At 43.5% G+C, this 19,600-nt stretch overlaps 1 protein-coding gene across 1 annotated transcript; it reads left to right on the forward strand.

The window, feature by feature from the left end:
* The first annotated feature begins 105 nt into the window (after nucleotides 1-105).
* LOC106994511 (endogenous retrovirus group K member 21 Rec protein-like) lies at nucleotides 106-17,211 on the forward strand. Its single transcript, XM_015121975.3, has 3 exons — nucleotides 106-385; nucleotides 14,962-15,228; nucleotides 16,844-17,211. Exons 2-3 carry the CDS (start codon nucleotides 15,007-15,009, stop codon nucleotides 16,898-16,900), a joined length of 279 nt encoding a protein of 92 aa, XP_014977461.1. The 5' UTR covers nucleotides 106-385; nucleotides 14,962-15,006; the 3' UTR covers nucleotides 16,901-17,211.
* The last annotated feature ends 2,389 nt before the right edge of the window (nucleotides 17,212-19,600 follow it).

Genomic DNA, 19,600 nt, shown 5'->3' on the forward strand with positions numbered 1-19,600 from the left:
GGCGGGGAAGGAGGCGTGGCCGAGCCGGGAAAAGGCGGGGCGAGGGCGAAGGCGGAGTTTCCGGAAGAAAGGATACCACGGAGGTGCACCTCCGGCGCTAACCAGTCTGGGGAGATTTCAGTGGGCTGCGCAGTCTTGACAGCCGTCCAGCCAGGGACCTGGCGTCGCCAAGACGTGGTCTTCCACATTTGCTGCACCTTAGAGTCACCAGGGGCAGCTATTACAAGTCGCAGTGCCTAGAGCACACCCCAAGTCGGTGATATCAGACACTGGGAAAATGAGGCACAAGCCTTAGTATTTATAAAAACACCCCAGAAAATTCAAAAGAGCAGCCAAGTTTGTGTAGAAGAAACAGTGACCCTGTCTTCTGGGTCTTACAGCCTCTGTAAGTGTTCCTGTACCAAACCAGGGGTGGGGCTGCTTATTCTCATGATGAACTGGGAAAAAAGAGAGTTTATTTTGGTAACCGGGTACAGGGAAAAGGCCTGGAAAATATCGCCAGATCAACTCAAAATTACGAAGTTTTCCAGAGCTTATATACCTTCTAAACTATCTGTCTACATGTAAGTGTGCATGTGTGTAAAGATGTAAATGGTTCACTTATTTTAATCTATAACTAAGATCAGTCCTAAAGATCTTCCTCTGGAGCCCCAGTAAGTTTACTTAATCTAGATGCGTGCAGATGCCAGGGGTGATTACCCTTATCTTGTCTTCTACTAAATCATGAAGGTTTGGGCAGTTCCTTCAGACCCCCAATAAACTTGTTTGTTGGAGTCTGGGGAGTTTCTTCAGACCCCCAATAAAAACTTGTTTAATCTTGAACAGGTCCTGTTAAGAATTCCTTCTTTATGTTGTCATGCTTCAAGGCCCAGGAAAGGCCTGGGCAAAACTCTTGGTGGGCTTTTGTTACATTCCGGCCTTTGTATAAAGACACTGGCTCTTTCAGCTTTTAATATTTAACTTAACTAGTGCTGAAACAGTGGTTACGGAGGCCTGTCCAGCTGTTAGTGAGACCTGGCCTGCCACATAAGAGCAAATATAAATTTAAAATAAGAAAAACAAAAGTTTAATTCTCGCCGTTGAAAAGAAGGAAAAGCACCCAGGGCTGGAGTGGTGGCACCGCCAGGTTCTGTCCATCCCTTGGCTCCACTGCGCTATTATTATGCACTCGGGCCTTCAGGCTGCCAGCGCCTGTCCTCAGGTCTTTCTCCCAGGCAGCAGAAAGAATCAAGAGGCATGTGTAATAGGCTTAACTGCCAGTGGAACCAGCACCTTGAGAGCCTTGTACTGGAAGACACACCCAGTGACTTCCATCTGCTTCTCACTGGTCACTCCTATCTGCAAAGGTGACTGAAAAAAATCTTTTGTAAAAAATGTATTCTGGACAGTTACTTTCACTCACGTCTGTGTGAAGAGACCATCATACAGGATTTGTGTGAGCAACAAGGCTGTTTATTTCACCTGGGTGCAGGCGGACTGAGTCGGAAAAGACAGTCAGCAAAGGGAGATGGGGTGGGGCTGTTTTATAGGATTTGGGTAGGTAAAGGAAAGTTACAGTCAAAGGGGGTTGTTCTCTGGCAGGCAGGGGTGGGGATCACAAGGTGCTCAGTGGGGGAGCTTTTGAGCCAGGATGAGCCAGGAGAAGGAATTTCACAAGGTAATGTCATCAGTTAAGGCAGGAACAGGCCATTTTCACTTCTTTTGTGATTCTTCAGTTACTTCAGGCCATCTGGATGTCTATGTGCAGGTCACAGGGGATATGATGGCTTGGCTTGGGCTCAGAGGCCTGACATTCCTGTCTTCCTATATTAATAAGAAAAATAAAACGAAATAGTGGTAAAGTGTTGGGGCAGCGAAAATTTTTGGGGGTGGTATGGAAAGATAATGGGCGATGTTTCTTAGGGCTGCTTTGAGCAGGATTAGGAGCAGTGTGGGAACCTACAGTGGGCGAGATTAAGCTGAAGGAAGATTTTGTGGTAAAGGGTGATATTGTGGGATTGTTAGAAGAAACATTTGTTGTATAGAATTATTGGTGATGACCTGGATACAGTTTTGTATGAACTGAAAAAAGAACGGAATAAGACAAGGAGAAAAACAGGTATTAAAGAACTACGAATTGGGAGGACCCAGGACATCCAATTAGAGAGTGCCCAAGGAGGCTCAGCATAGCCCTGCCAGCAAAGATTATTTATTTACTTTAAGAGAGAGTTAAGAGTGGCAGTTTGGGATAGCACCAGGAGATATCAGCTGTGATGGCTTGCAGAACAGTGTAAACCGGCAGTGTAAACAAGAGCACGGCATTTATGAGTAGCTGAGAACAGTGAATAGGAGTATGACTATAGAGAAGATGGTAGGGATGACAAGTTTTTTGGGGCACAGTTCAAGTTGGTCTACTGTCTGGAATGAGACTGGGGCCTAATAAAAAGGAGCGTCTGTTGGAACCGAACTGTCGATTCCTTCCTGGGCAGGGGTCGCCGCGAAGGATCACCGACACGAGATTCACAGCAGAGAGTTATTTATTACTAGCGCGCTAGGGTCCCAAGCTCTAAGTTGGCCCTGGGACCCTGACTGCTTGTTACAGGCTGTTTATATAGGCAAACACAAGTTCAAACACAGCTTAGGGCGCGAAATTCAAACAAAGCTTTAGGCGCGTGGTAATTGGGTCTGTCTATGGCCTGAGCAAGGTGTCTTGTTCTAATTGGTTAGAGCAGGACCTTATGAGGTTTTTTTCCTGGAGTTGTTGATTCCGGGAACTTCGAGGCAGGGTGGGACCCCCGGAATTGGCAGGGTGGGACCCCATGAGGTTGTTTCCCGGAATTGGCAGGGTGGGACCCTATCAGGGTGGGACCCTATCGAGGCAGGGTGGGACCCTATCCAGAGCCACCTGGTGTTAATTTTTTTAAGTTCTTTTTTTATGAGGCCTAGTTTCTAAGTTTTATGCGGCCTAGTTTCACATCTATACAAGGGCTTAAATGGGCTGTAACCTGTAGCATTCTGAGGACAGGCCCAAATTCTGAGAAGGGCAAGTGGTAAAAGTATTGTTCAGTCCTTTTTAAGTTGGTGGCTGAGTTTAGAGAGGTGTGTTTTTAAAAGACCATTAGTTCACTGCATACCAAGAGCCTGAGAAACTGCATGCGTGATTTGACTAATAAAGGCCGGTCCGTTATTGGACTGTATAGAAGTGAGAAGGCTAAACCAAGGAATTATGTCTGACAGAAGGGAAGAAATGACCACAGTGGCCTTCTCAGACCCTGTGGGAAAGGCCTCTACCCGTCCAGTGAAAGTGTCTACCCAGACCAAGAGGTATTGTAGTTTCCTGACTTAGGGCATGTGAGTAAAGTCAATTTGCCAGTCCTGAGTAGGGACAAATCCCCAAGCTTGATGTGTAGGAAAGGGCGGGGGCCTGAACAATCCCCGAGGGGTAGTAGAATAGCAGATGGAACACTGAGAAGTGATTCCCTTAAGAATAGATTTCCACGATGGAAAGGAAATGAGAGATTCTAAGAGATGGGCTAGTGGCTTGTAACCTACATGGAAGAGGTTATGAAATGATGACAGAATAGAATGGGCCTGTGAGGCTGGAAGGAGATATTTTCCTTGGTCCAAGAACCATTTGCCTTGTGTGGGAAGAGATTGATAGGTGGAAGTTTCAGCCGGGGAGTAGGTGGGAGTGGCCAGATGAGAAGGAGAAAAACTGCCATGAGGGATAGAAGTTGGAATGCTAGCTGCTTTTTTAGCTAACTTATCAGCATAAACATTGACCTGAGCGATGGGATGTGATGCCTTTTGATGGCCCTTGCAGTGAATGACTCCAGCTTCCTTTGGAAGTAAAGCGGCCTTGAGAAGAGTTTTTATTAAAGAGGCATTAAGGATGGAGGACCCTTGCATAGTGAGGAAATCTCTTTCAGCCCATGTAACAGCATGGTGGTGCAGGATATGGAAGGCATATTTAGAGTCAGTATAAATATCGATGCATTATTCCTTTGCAAGGTTGAGGGCTCGAGTTAAGGCAATGAGTTCGGCTTGCTGAGAGGTAGTGGTGCGGGGCAGAAAGTATATGCGTCAAGTGTGAGGAAGCAAATAGGTTTTGGAAGTTATGAGAAATGTAGAGAATGAGTTGAGCACAGTTTTGATTTTGAGAGCCTCTAAAAGTATTGAAGCAGTGGCAGCTACTGCGCACAGACATGAGGGCTAGGCTAAAACAGTGAGGTCAAGTTGTTTGGACAGAAAGCCTACAGGGTGCAGTCCTGGCTCTTGTGTAAGAATTTTGATTGCACTAACCATGCCTAGGAAGGAAAGGAGTTGTTGTTTTGTAGAAGGGATTGGGGTTTGAGAGATCAGTTGGATATGATTGACAGGGAGAGCACGTGTGTTTTTATGAGAATTATGCTGAGATAGGTAACAGATGAGGAAGAAATTTGGGCTTGACGGAAGTAATGGGGGCTGTCTCTGAAGCCTTGCGGCAGTACAGCACAGGTAATTTGCTGAGCCTGGTGGATGTCAGGGTCAGTCCAAGTGAAAGCGAAGAGAGACTGGGAAGAAGGGTGCAAAAATAGTAAAGAAAGCATGTTTGAGATCCAGAACAGAATAATGGGTTGTGGAGGGGGGTATTGAGGATAGGAGAGTATATGGCTTTGGCACCACGGGGTGGATAGGCAAAACAATTTGGTTGATAAGGTGTGGATCCTGAACCTGTAAGCCTTGTCTGGTTTTAGGACAGGTAAAATGGGGGAATTATAAGGGGAGTTTATAGGCTTTAAAAGACCATGCAGTAACAGGCAAGTGATAACAGGCTGTAATCCTTTTAAAGCGTGCTGTGGGATGGAATATTGGTGTTGAGCGGGGTAAGGGTGATTAGGTTTTAATAGGATGGTAAGGGCATGTGATCAGCTGCCAGGGAGGGAGTGGAGGTGTCCTATACTTGTGGTTTAAGGTGGGGAGATACAAGGGGAGGATGTGCAAGAGGCTTTGAACTGGGGGAAAAGGCGGCAATGAGGTGTGGCTGTAGCCCAGGAATAGTCAGGGAAGCAGATAATTTAAAATGTCTCAACCTAATAAGGGAGTTGGGCAGGTGGGGATAACTAAAAAGGAGTGCATAAAAGAATGTATCCACAGTGGCTCAAGCCTGTAATCCCAGCACTTTGGGAGGCCGAGGTGGGCGGATCACCTGGGGTCGGTAGTTCGAGACCAGCCTGACCAACACGGAGAAACCCCATCTCTGCTAAGAATACAAAATTAGCCGGGCGTGGTGGCACATGCCTGTAGTCCTAGCTACTAGGGAGACTGAGGCAGGAGAATCGCTTGAACCTGGGAGGCGGAGGTTGCGGTGAGCCGAGATCGCACCATTGCCCTCCGGCCTGGGCAACAACAGTGAAACTCCATCTCAAAAAAAAAAAAAAAAAAAAGAACGTATCCAAGTTGGCACAAGAGTTGGGGAGTTTTAAGAGGTTTAGAACCCTGGCCGTCAATACCCACAACAGTTATGGAGGCAAGGGAAACAGACCCTTGGAAAGAAGGTAATGTGGAGTGGATAGCCTCCGTATTGATTAAGAAGGGGATGGACCTACCCTTCACTGTGAAAGTTACCTGAAGCTCGGCGTCCGTGAATGTCTGGGGGGCTTCCGAGGAGATGGGGCAGCATCAGTCTTCAGCCTTTAAGCTGAGAAGATCTGGGAAGGAGTCAGTCAGAGAGCCTTGGGCCAGAGTTCCAGGGGCTCTGGGAGTGGCTGCCAGGTGAGTTGAAGAGTCCATTTTCAGTAGGGTCCTGCACAGATGGGACACAGCTTAGGAGGAATCCCGGGCTGCGGGCATTCCTTGGCCCAGTGGCCAGATTTCCAGCACTTGTAGCAAGCTCCTGGGGGAGGAGGTTCTGGAGGAACCGTTGGCAGTTGCGTTCAGGCATTTGGAGTTCTTGTGTGCTGGAGATGTGGCTGGGGTTTGTCTCACAGTGGAAGAAAGGAATTGCAACTCAGAAATACATTGCTACTTGGCTGCCTCTACTGTATTATTGTACACCTTGAAGGCGAGGTTAATTAAGTCCTGTTGTGGGGTTTGAGGGCCAGATTTTAATTTTTGGAGCTTTATTTAATGTTGGGAGCGGATCGGGTAATAAAATGTATATTGAGAATAAGACAACTTTCTGACCTTTCAGGGTCTAGGGCTGTAAAGCGTCTCAGGGTTGCTGCCAAATGGGCCATGAACTGGGCTGGGTTTTTCATACTTGATGAAAAAGAACCAAACGCTAACTGATTTGGGAGAGGTTGGATAAAGAAAAAGGAGCATTAACCTTGACTATGCCTTTAGCTCCAGCCACCTTTTTAAGAGGAAATTGCTGGGCAGGTGGGGGAGGGCTAGTCAAGGAATGAAACTGTAAGCCGGACCGGAACCAAACTGTAAGCTGGACCTGGTGCGAGGAGGGGAGGTGATAAAATGATTACAGGGTGGAGGAGCAGAGGCTGAGGAAGAATTAGGACCTAGCTCGGCCTGGTGAGGAGCAGCCTGGGGAGGAGGGGAGAGGTCAGATGGGTCCGCAAAAAAGGAAGATTGGAAAGACTCAGCAACACTTGGGGTTGGGACTGAGGGGACAGGCGAGAGGGAAAGAAGAAAGATTTGGGATGAGTTGCATTGGGAACAGAGACTAGGGAGGGACCAATGTGTAAAAGAGTGCCTGGGCTTCAGGGACCTCAGACCTTTTGCCCATTTTACAACAAGAATTATTTAGAACTTGTAGGATGGAAAAATCGAAAGTGCCATTTTCTGGCTATCTGGAACCACTGTTGAGTTTGTATTGGGGTTAAGTGGCATTGCAGAAGAAAATAAGGCATTTAGATTTTAGGTCAGGTGTGAGGTGAAGAGATTTTAAGTTTTTGAGAACACAGGCTCAGGGAGAAGAAGGAGGAATGGAGGGTGGAAGGTTGCCGATAGTGAAGGAGGCAAGTCCAGAGAAAAGAGAGGGTACAGACACGGAAAGAAGGGGTGGGGGTGCTTGCCCCCCAGGAAAGTGGAGAGTAAAGAGAGGGTAGAGACATGGAGAGAAGGGGTGGGTGAGCAGCCCTGGGCTGCAATGTGGGTGAGCAGCCAAAGCAGGCATCTCGGCAATTGACTTGCTGCCAAGGGTGTCTCAGGTGTCCATGTGAAGAGACCACCAAACAGGCTTTGTGTGAGCAACATGGCTGTTTATTTCACCTGGGTGCAGGTGGGCTGAGTCTGAAAAAGGAGTCAGCAAAGGGTGGTGGATTATCATTAGTTCTTACAGGTTTGGGGATGGGCGGTGGAGTTAAGAGCAATGTTTTGGGGGCAAGGGGTGCATCTCACAAAGTACATTCTCAAGGGTGGGGAGCATTATAAAGAACCTTCTTAAAGGTGTGGGAGATTACAAAGTACATTGATCAGTTAGGGTGGGGCAGAAACAAATCACAATGGTGGAATGTCATCAGTTAAGGCTATTTTCACTTCTGTGGATCTTCAGTTGCTTCAGGCCATCTGGATGTATACGTGAAGGTCATTGGGGACATGATGGCTTAGCTTGGGCTCAGAGGCCTGACAAAGGGAATGTGGGTGAATGACCAAGGCAGGCGTCCCTGTGGTGATCAGACACCAATGAAATGTGGATGAATAATCAAGGAGGCATCCCCATGTGATTAAACACCAAGGGAAGACCGTCTTCCCGAGTCTGTGACTGGCTCTGGAGTTTTGGGTTCACAGTTAAAACGCATCTCCTTTGTCTCTACCAGAAAAGGAAAGGAACTGAAATTAAGAGAAGGGAGAGATTGAAGTGTGGCACCAAGATTGAAAGGAGAAAGTGGTTGAAGAATAGTGAGAGAGGTTGGAGAAAGACAGTAAAAAAGAGGCCACTGACCTGATTTAAAATTGGTGAGATGTTCCTTGGGCTGGTTAGTCTGAGGACCAGAGGTCGTGGGTGGATCTTTCTCACGGAGCAAAGAGAGGAGGACAGGGGATTGATCTCTCAAGGGAGGTCCCCCGATCCGAGTCACAGCACCAAATTTCACTTGGCACCAAATTTCACTTGCATCCATGTGAAGAGACCACCAAACAGGCTCTGTGTGAGCAACAAGGCTGTTTATTTCACCTGGGTGCAGGCGGGCTGAGTCTGAAAAGAGAGTCATCGAAGGGAGATGGGGTGGGGCTGTTTTATAAGATTTGGGCAGGTAAAGGAAAATTACAGTCAAAATTACAGGGGTTGTTCTCTGGCAGGCAGGGGTGGGGGTCACAAGGTGCTCAGTGGGGGAGCTCTTGAGCCAGGTTGAGCCAGGAGAAGGAATTTCACAAGGTAATGTCATCAGTTAAGGCAGGAACAGGCCATTTTCACTTCTTTTGTGATACTTCAGTTACTTCAGGCCATCTGGATGTATATAAGTGCAGGTCACAGGGGATATGATGGCTTAGCTTGAGCTCAGAGGTCTGACAGTTGCATTGCATCCTCAAGACTTAAGTTTAGCCTAAAGTTGCCTCTATACGTATTTTAAGTTGTGCCTAAAGGTTTCTCTGTAAGTCACAAACTATAACCTAAATGAAGGTGTAAACAGACTGTAGTCTACTCTCATGCCAGTCACTGAGTTATAGTCAATGAAAGGGGGCCAGCTGCTCAAACCCTGTTCAAATAAAGCAAACGCTGACTGTAAGCAATCTGGCTGTTGCTGTGTAGCAGGACAAGCCACAGACAAAACTCCTCAGACACCGAGTTAAAGAAGGAAGGGGTTTATTCGGCCAGGGGCATCGGCAAGACTCCTGTCTCAAGAGCCGAGCTCCCCGCATGAGCAATTGCTGTCCCTTTTAAGGGTTCACAACTCTAAGGGGGTGCATGGGACAGGGTCGTGATTGATTGAGCAAGCAGGGGTATGTGACTGGGGGCTGCACACACCGGTAATTAGGCTCTAACTGCATCTTTGGGTCTTCATTTTTCTTGTAAGGATTCCCATGTACAAGTAAATAGTATTAATATTGTATGCTTTTTTCTTGTTCATCTGTATTATGTCAGTTCTGGCCAGAGACCTTAGGAACATGGAAGAAAATTTTATCCATCACTGTTTAATTTCCTCATGTTACAACATCACATGAACAATTCTAGATTACTTTTGAATTCTACGTTTTTCATACCCAGCTGACTTTGAAAGAAAAGATTTTATTTTTATTTTTTGTATTTCTACTTTGCCTTTTCCTTACAGCTAGTGTCAAGGTTAACTTCTGGATGTCCCCAAGTCAGAATTAACTAAGAGCCTCATTGTAGAATTAGGATTGAGGATCTCTGTAAGCAACAGGATTGCATTTCTGGGCATCTTGGGAAACATTTCTTTTAATGTTTTGACCAATGACCAGTGACCAACGGGTCCAATAAGTTTTGGGACAGCTTCATAGATCTCCGGTGCTGATAAGTCTTCATTCAGAAGAGGGAGGGACCATTGAAATAGATGGGGTGCATTCCGAGATGCCTCACTGATCAGATCTGACCCAAGGCAGATTATATTTTTACATTTCCTATTAATCTACAGTCCTTTGCCTTGTTTTTAAAAGTCTTTTTCCAGCTGACAGAATTAAAATCCATTGCATGTACTTTTAATACTGTTCTCACTGGGATAATTTCTTAATTCTCACAAGCAGTCATAGCAGCTGAGACAAATCATTCCAGAAAATCAAACTCTTCACTTTTTCAATGTCTCATCCCCTCAAATGATATGTAGTCCTGGTGGTGTTGGTTGGTTGATTTGTTTTTAACCAGAGGAGAGAGGAAGAAGAAAAATGTCTTACCATTTTCCTAGTGTTCTTTCTTTATCATATTGAGTCTTTATCCAATATATACTTTTTTAGTATTAGAGTCAGAGCCCCAATTTCTGTGCCACTGGAGCTGCCCCTAATGAAGGCCCGGTGCTATGTAATATGAATAAAGGCAAGAAAGGAAGGTACTCAACATGCAAAACTTCTCATTCCCTCTCTTTCTCTCTGTCTCTCTTTCTGATGTCTAAAATGCCACCCATACATGAGGCAGGAAGATGGGAAAAAAAAGATGGAGACCTTCTCCTCAGTCATTAAATGGCTCTGTGAACTTGGAAAGTGGATGACTTTTTTTTTTTTGAGATGGATTCTTGCTTTGTCAGCCACCCTGGAGTGCAGTGGTGTAATCATGGCTTACTGCAACCTCTGCTGCCCAGTTTCAAGCAATTCTGCTGCCTCAGCCTCCTCAGTAGCTGGGATTACAGGCATGTGCCACCATACCCATGTAGAGGACTACGTGCTCACAAACGAGACATTCCCGATAAGTCCTGCTCTTGCAAACGAAGCAGGGTGTTCCTTCCCTGCAAACAGGGAGGACAAAGGAGCCAGCTGCAAACAGCAGACCCTGGGGCCTTGTTTATGTGTAAACATCTTGAAAATCCAGAAAGTCAGGGAAAGGTCAAAAAAAATGTGTCTTGTGACTTGGCAACATTCCACAAATGACTGTATAAAATAAAGCAGAGCACGCCATTCGGGGTGGCTGCCATGTTTGTCTTGTCTTGTGTTGTCTTGTGTGTCCATTCCGTTGTTTAGGAAACACGCGGACCCCAACATCTGGTGCAGCGAGCAGGGTCCGTGGCTCCATGAGAGCAAGGAACCGGAGGGGGAACACCCTGGGCAGGTAAATAAATGAAGGGGGACCCACAGGAAAATTATGGGGAATTTCACCTCTCTGGCCTCTGAATATCTGCGGTTACTCCAGGGACTGTTGATGTCTATAGGAGTAGAAGTAAAAGAAAAGACTTTGAAGGGATTGTTTACCCATGTTGAACAACATTGTTATTGGTTTCAATATCAAACCAAAGTACAGTTAAATTGAAAGGAATGGTTACAAGTGGTTAAAGTCCTGCGTCGAGCTCATCAGTGAGGGCAAACGATGGCTCTGACTTTGTGGACTTTGTGTAGTTCCATTACTCAGGCATTAGAGTTACTTGAAACTGACTCAGAGCATGGCGATACTGCCACAGGAGGTGAGGCATCTGAAGCTTTAGAGAGGAATGATCCTAGAGAGGAACATATTTACGCCCCAGTGGTGGAGGACAAGAAATTGGAAAAAGAGCTAATGACTCCTTCATCTGAAGGAAATTCTGATTTGCAACACATTTTGGAGATGTTACAACATTTGTTAAAATTGCAAGGTACCACTGCTCCTGTTTCTCCTATCTCTCTGCCACGAGCCTTCCCTGTTACCTTCCCTTCTGCTCCTTTGGCCCTTTGCCCCCACCTCCAACCTCTTTGCCTATGTCAGGTCAGGTTTTCTCTGTGCCTCTTCCTCCTGTGGGAGAAAAGGAATCGAAGGAAAAGGATGATTTTGAGGAATTAGATTTATTCCCAATAACATGGGCTGCTTTCGGCCCCAATGCTCAGTTCCCAAATGGTGGCCAGAATGTGACTTTTACAGCCCTACAATTTAAATTTTTGAAAGAAATGAAAGCTGCAATTTCTAATTATGGACCTCAGTCACCATTTGTTCTTGGCCTTCTCAATTCCTTCTCTTCAGAACATATGATGATTCCTATTGACTGGGAAACGTTAGGACAGGCTGTCCTTGATCGTTCGCAATGGCTTCAATTAAAAAGTTGGTGGTGGGAGGAAGCAAGAGTACAAGCTAGAAAAAATGCTACCCGAAATCCCCCAGGACCTACTGAAGAGCAGCTTACAGGTTCAGGACAATACACCACTCTTAATGCTCAGGCAGGCCTAGATGATATTGCTCTCACTCAGATTAAAGCCTTGTTTATGAAAGTGTGGACTAAGGTTGAAATAGCAGGTAAAACTTCTTTATCTTTTGTAAAGATCCTACAAGGAGCCACTGAGCCATATCCAGATTTTGTAGCCCACCTTGAAGATGCTGTATTAAAGACTGTAGGTTCAGGCCCTGCTGCTAAAATTCTTTTGGATACTCTGGCTTTTGCAGGTGCTGGAGGAGCTATTTACAATGCTCAATTGTTTGCTGGGGCACTTTCTAAGGCTTTAAAAGGCAATTCTAAACTAGGTATATGCTATCAATGTGGGAAACCCAGTCATTTTAAAAAGGAATGCCAAAAAAATTAGGCTCTTCTGCTCTAAAAGAAAAAAGGTTACCATCTGATATGTGTAAACGATGTGGCAAGGGTCGACATTAGACCAATGAATGCCATTCAAAAACTGATAAAAGTGGGAATGTATTGTCACTCCTCTTGGGAAATGGGAGCCGGGGCCCGCAGGCTTGGGGCCCCAACAACTACAATGCAGGACTACCCCAGTACCCAGTGAGCAGTGGCTTACAACATCAAGGAATGACTTTGAGTCCTCCTTAAAGACATCTTACCCTACCCCAGTTTCTCAGCTTTATGCTGCCACTAAGCAGAGTCCCGCTGCTGACCTAACTATTGTCCAGCCTTATACTTTATCTCCTAATGGAGGAATATATAAGTTAGGTGTGGTCCTTTGCCAAAGGGACATGTAGGACTTTTACTAGGTCAAAGCAGCAGCGCTATACGGGGGTTAATAGTGGTCCCAGGAATTCTTGATCCTGATTTTACCGATGAAATCCTTATTATGGTACAAGTCTCACAATTTGTGTGCCTAGAGGCAGGGGAACATATTGCACAATTGCTTTTATTGCCCTTTTTTTCCTTTCTTATCTAGAGATGTGTCTCGTCAAGGAGGTTTCGGTAGTACTGGGAAAACTGTTTTCTAGGAAACTTTAGTTTCTGATCAAAAACCTTTATGTTCATTGCAAATTAATGGGATACTTTTTGAAGGATTAGTCGACACAGGAGCAGATGTATCTATTATATGTTTGGCTCAATGGCCTGATCATTGGAAAAAGAAACAAGTATTGGTTACTCTATCTGGCCTAGGTACTACTTCTGTAGTCTACCAAAGTGTCGAGCCCCTGAGCTGTGTAGGACCTGAAGGACAACAAGGAAAAGTGTTCTTTTATATCATTCCCATTAATATTAACCTTTGGGGCCGTGATCTTTTACAACAATTTGGTGCCTTTTTAAGCATTCCTCATATTTCTTCAGCTGCCAAAAATATGATGTTCAAAATGGGCTACAATCCTTTAAACTCTTAGCCACTGTCCACAAGCCTCAAGCTTTACAATTGAAGTGGAAAACTACAACTCCTGTTTAGGTGGAACAGTGGCCATTATCTAAAGAAAAACTTAAGGCTTTAAAGAATTTAGTTAAGGAACAATTGGCTGAGGGGCATATTGAACCAAGTACTTCTGCATGGAATTCCCCTGTGTGTGTCATTAAAAAGAAAAGTGGAAAATGGCACTTATTAACTGATCTTAGAGCTGTAAATACTTGTATTCAACCTATGGAGACTTTATCCCCTGTAGCAGAAGAAGAGTTGTCATTTGTAGAAAATAGAATTAGTGAAGCTCACCTTGATTATATTGCACCCAATCTTCCACCCAATCTTCCACTTTCGTTGTGTCTTTTTCATACTCCCCATTCACCAATGGCCGTTTTACACCAAGATAATAATATTCTGGAGTGGCTGTTTTTGGCTAATAAAGCCGTTAAGAAAATTCACCCATATATTGATAAATTGGCTGAATTAATTATTAAAGGATGACATCGAGCTCGTCAGTTGCTTGGTGCTGACCCTATAAAAATTATTACCTGATTATCTAATCAATACATTGAATCTCTGCTGGAAACTCATAAGGGTTGGCAAGTGGCTTGCGCTGAGTATACTGGTTCTTTTTCTCAGCATTATCCTAGTAATAAATTATTTGCTTTTCTGCAACAATATTCTTTACTGCTGTATAATCCTATCTCTTACACTCCAGTTAAAGGTCCCACCTTTTTTACTGATGCTTCAAGCAATGGAAAGCCTGGATACTGGACTTCAGACAATTCAAAAATTTCTCACTATCCATTTGAATCAATACAACAAGGATAACTTTTTGCCATTCTTATGGTTCTACAAGACTGGCTTCAAACCCTTTGTAATATAGTTAGTGATTCCCAATATGCTGTATATGTAACTAAATATATTTCTCAGACTTCTTTACCATTATTTCCTCAAACTCCTTTACAAAAATTATTTTCTTTATTATTTGTAACTCTTACTTCCCGCACTGCCCCCCTTTTTATCACTCATATTCGTTCTCATTCAGCTTTGCCAGGACCTTTATCTTTTGGCAATAGTCAGATTGATTCTTTACTTATTGGCAGTGTCCAATGGGCTCAGGATGAGCACCAACTACATCATACTAATAGTTTAGGATTACAACGGTGATTTTCTATAACACGCCGTCAAGCCCGAGCTATTGTCAGAGCCTGCCCATCTTGTGCTCCTATTATTGCACTTTTTTAAAGTCCAGGTATTAATCCTCGAGGCATTCAACAAAATCACATTTGGCAAATGGATGTAACTTATGTTCCTTCCTTTGGTCATTTAAAATATGTTCATCATACTATTGATACATGGTCACATTTCTAGTGGGCTACGCCATTACCCTCTGAAAAGGCTGACTGTTATTACTCATTTACTTACTTGCTTTGCAGTTATGGGAGTCCCTGCTGAATTAAAAACTGATAATGCCCCTGCTTATTGCTCTCGCAAATTGGCTGCCTTCCTCTTTTTATACCATATTCATCATTCCACTGGTATTCCATTTAACAGTCAAGGTCAAGCAATTATTGAAAGAGCCAATGCTACCTGCAATTATTGAAAGAGCCAATGCTACCTTAAAATTACAACTTTTAAAACAAAAAGGGGGAGATGGGCGAGATTCCCCAAAACATCAAATTCTGAAAGCCCTTTTTACTTTAAATATTCTCAACCCTTGGCGCCAATTACAGCAGTCTGCAGCGGTGAAACATTTTCAACAGCCTTTAGAAAAGCCGCAAAACAGTAATCTGTGGGTGTATTATCCTTCATTACAAGGGAAATATTTAAAAGGAAAAGTTTTACAATGGGGCTGAGGCTATGCTCTTGTCCGTACAGGTGCCGGAGACGAGTGGTTTCCATCTAGATGATTGAAACAGTGCCATGGCGAAGAGGAGCCGATCTGAAGAGTTCCTGAAGGAATTCCAGGAGCTAAATCTGAGCGCTCAGAGAACATTCACCTTCGGAACTCAACGTGCGGAGCCCCCGACATGGGGACAACTGAAAAAGTTAACTCAAGAAGCTGAAGAGGTTGTTCAACAAGCTGGGCAGCCCAAAACCCCACTGACTTTATTCCTGGCTATGCTGGCCATAGTAAATTGTCAGGTAACAGCTGGAGAATTTACATACTGGGCTTATATTCCTTTTCCACCTTTATATCAAGGTGTGGCCTGGGGAGACAGAGAAGTCCCAGTATTTACTAATGATACTGCTTGGATGCCATCGCCTTTTTAAAATCAGGATCCTGAATTAGACACTGGCACAGTAAATAGTTCATATCAATTTGGGGTTGAAGGGTTACCTATATGTCTTGGGGGTAGTCCACATTGTCTGCATCTTTCTCATGAGGCTTGGGCTGTTTGCTATAACCATAGTCATATCTCTGCCTTTACTATGATTATTGTGGCTCAAAGTTTTAAGTATAATCATACTGCAGTACTTAATGAAACTCTGCCAAGTACATTATCTTTATGCCCCATCCCCGATGTGTCTGGAGGTGTTTCCCAACTAGAGTGGACTAGATGTAGAGGTAGTGGGCCACGATTGTTGTTAGAAGTAAAAGGGAAGAGTCATAAATACCGTGTTACAGATTGGAGTGTACATGGAGATTTTCAGACTAAATTCAGCCATGTCAACCTGCATTGGCATAAAGGTAATCACAGCATTTCTGCAGATGGCAATGAAACTATTATTTGGCATGATGGTGGTCTATCACCCCCTATGCCACATTTGGCTAATACCTCACAAATACAAGGTCATATTTGGAAGTTGCTAGCTGCTGGCAAACCAATGTTCACTTTCACGGGAAACATATCCTTAAATCTTACTAATATTGCTAACCCTTTCCATATATATTTGCATTGAAATAGTTCTAGATATGTTATTGCAAGTGTAAGAAAGCCTTACTTCTTGTTGACAGGAATTTTTAAATGGGATAATAATACAGGGGTAGTTAACTGTACAAACAATTGTACATTCTTAAGTTGTATAAATACTACTTGGTGGAATAATAATTGGAATGAGTCTCATTCTGATTTATATATACTAGGAGCCAGAAAAGAAACCTGGCTACCTATAAACTTAACACGTACTTGGAGTGAATCTGCTGGGGTTACTCAAATTTACAAGGTTATGCAAGACCTTGTCCACCACAGTTGAAGGATGGTTGGAATCATCTTGACCGTGGTGATAGGACTTGTAGCAATTGCTTCCACCACCGCTGTTGCTGGATTAGCTCTACACCAGAATATACAAAATGCAGAACTTGTGCAACAATGGCATGAACAATCATATTTGTTGTGGCAGCAGCAACGAGACATAGATGCTCATTTGACTGAACAAGTGGATAATCTGGAGCAAGTGGTTTCTTGGTTGGGAGATCAGCTAACAGTGTTGAATACCCGAGCTTTGTTGAAATGTGATTGGAATACTACCCAATTTTGTATTACTCCTGTTCCTTTTAACAGCACTGTACATAATTGGACTGAGATAAAGAGACTTTTAATTGGTCATAATAATCTTTCCCTAGAAATACAAGAATTAACACAGAACATTTCTGAAACATTTCGCAATCAGTTACCGTTGCTGACTGGTGCAGATTTGATGACTAGTATTGCACAAAGTTTGACGTCTTTGAACCCTATGAGCCCTGTAAAAACTTTGCTGACCTCTGTTTCTAGTAATGTATTGATTGTTGTTCTTGCCTTTGTCATTTTCACAGTCTGCTGGAGACGGTGCCAAAGGGCAAACACCGAATCCCAGCGAGCCCAACACGTAATGATGGTTTTAAAAGAAATTCAAACTTGTAAATAAGGAAAGGGGAAATGTAGAGGACTACGTGCTCGCAAAGGAGACGTTCCCGATAAGTACTGCTCTTGCAAATGAAGCAGGGCGTTCCTTCCCTGCAAAAAGGGAGGACAAAGGAGCCAGCTGCAAACAGCAGACCCTGGGGGCTTGTTTATGTGTAAACATCTTGAAAATCCAGAAAGTGAGGGAAAGGTCAGAAAAACAATATGTCATGTGACTTGGCAACATTCCACAAACGACTGTATAAAATAAAGCAGAGCGCACCATTCGGGGCAGCCGCCATGTTTGTCTTGTCTTGTGTTGTCTTGTGTGTTCGTTCATTCCTTTGTTTAGGAAACACGTGGACCCCAACACACCCAGTGAATTTTTGTATTTTTAGTGGAAACGAGGTTTCGCCATGTTGGCCAGGCTGGTCTTGAACTCCTGACCTCAGGTCATCCACTCACCTCAGCCTTCCAAAGTGCTGGGATTACAGGCATGAGCCACTGCACCCAGCCCAAAAGTGGATGGCTTCTGAGATCACTTCCAGCTCAAAGCACTAGTTTCTTTTTCTTATGAAAAGTATTTCCTTCTTCCTGTAGCCTGCTTAAAAAATATAAATATGGTGCTGTAGAAAAGATGGACTTCTAAGTTTAAAAGAATTGAGACTGCCTCACAGTTTTTCTTCCCTTACTTCTTAACAAGATGCACCCAAAATCAGTTTAAAAAAAAAGAAAACCTCTCCCCAAAAATCACTAATAATTGCCAGCAAGGAAGGGGAGATAGTGGAATGCAATAAACTTTAAAAATTGGTATCAAGGAGGAAAATGAAGGATTCTGGAGTGGAGAGGATAAGTAGCCTGGCTCCTAATCACACACCACCCCGAAGTCATTTGAAAAGCCACATATCTGAAAATTGAAAACCTGAAAACAACTGGAAAATAGCCTTTCTTTTTTCTCTCTTTGTAGCCATGGCTCTAATTCAGTCTAGTTTCCCATTGGGAAAATTACCAAAAGGTTAGATGTATTCCCTAAAGGGATGGACCACTCCTTGAAATTGTGAAAAAGCGGAACACTGGTTCAGGGCATCTAACAAGGAAAGAAAATTAAGAGGGAGGCAAGAAAGGAAGAAACCCTGCAAAGATTGATAAAGAAACTGACCTGGGAGAATACATAATTAAAGGAATAGTAATAAACTGTGTATTTATGTATATACATTATATATACATTAATTTAAAATAAGACCTCATAGAGAAGAATATAAACAGCAGCAATAGAAACATAAATGGAGATCATCACACTTAAAAATACAAAGTGAGGATCCAAACAACGCCATTCAACACATTGAAGTACAAATTGGAAGGAATAGAAAAGACACCACTGAAACTAAGTTAAAAGAAAAGCTTAAGATCATAACAATACATGCAGCTGAAAAGAAATTAAAGCAAATACAAAGAAGCCCACAGAATCAGAATGTAGAAATGATCCAACATGAGGATAATTGGTGTCCTAAATGCAAAGTGACCCAACTTTGGAATAGAAGAATTCAGAAGATGTAATAAAGGTGATTACCTAGAAGAAAAAAAATGAACCTCTAGATGGAGGCACACATTGCGGTCCAGGAAAATTTATTAAGAGACGCTTTATAACTAGAATATACAACTTAAAGAAAGAGTTATTCAAGCATCCAGGCAAAAAACAAATTGGCTACAAAGGGGGAAAAAAATCAGACTGGACAACTGCAGAGTAACATTCCCCCCCCCAACTTTTTATTTTGAAAAATTTCTAACATACACGAAAATGAAAAGAGTAGAATACCAAATATTCATACACCTTCCACTAAAATTTTTCAAATGGTAACATTGTGCTCTCTAGATATCTATGCATATGTAGTTGTATTTTAAAAATGTGTCCACAAATTCTTTGATGCTCTTCTATCAAGAGGTAGAGTCTAAATTCCTTCCCTTTAAAAATAGGCTGGCCTTAGTCACTGATTGCCAATGAATAGACTATTTCCAAAGCAATATTTTGTGAATTCCAAGGCTAGTTCTTAGAAAATGGTACAGCTTATGCTTCTCTCTTTATATTAGAATACTCAACTTTGGTCCTCAAGGCTTATGCTGTAGAATGAATGTTTATGTTCCTCCTCAAATTCTTATTTTGAAACCTAACCACCAAGGTGATGTTATTAGAACACAAGCCCTTTGGGAGGTTATTGGGTCATCAGGGCACACCTTATGAATGGGATTAGTGCTCTTATAAAAGACATCCCAAAGAACCCCCTCCCCTCCTCTGCCATGTGAGATCATTCTGCCATATACATCCATCTATGAACCAGGAATCAGGCTCTCACCAGACACTGAATATGCTAGCAGCTTGATCTTTGACTTCCCAGCCCTCAGAACTGTGAGAAATAAATTTCCGTGGTATATATGCCCCCAGTCTGTGGTATTCTGTTACAGCAGCCTGAATGGAGTAAGATAGCTAAATTTCTGCTGAGTAAGGCCAAAAGGTTGGGGGCTCCCTTCCTCTACCTAGCCCCTACTCCCAGGATAGAGGCTCTACCCTAGGCTTGGCAGAACAAGACTACCAGGTTCCCAATCACCCCTGCTGTAGCTTACTCATTGAGCAGAGGTTCCATGCCAAGATAGGCAAGCTAAAAAGACCAGCAGCCACTATCCTCATCCAGCAC

Source organism: Macaca mulatta, chromosome 18 (assembly GCF_049350105.2).
Source record: "Macaca mulatta isolate MMU2019108-1 chromosome 18, T2T-MMU8v2.0, whole genome shotgun sequence".
NCBI classification, from domain to species: Eukaryota; Metazoa; Chordata; class Mammalia; order Primates; family Cercopithecidae; genus Macaca; species Macaca mulatta.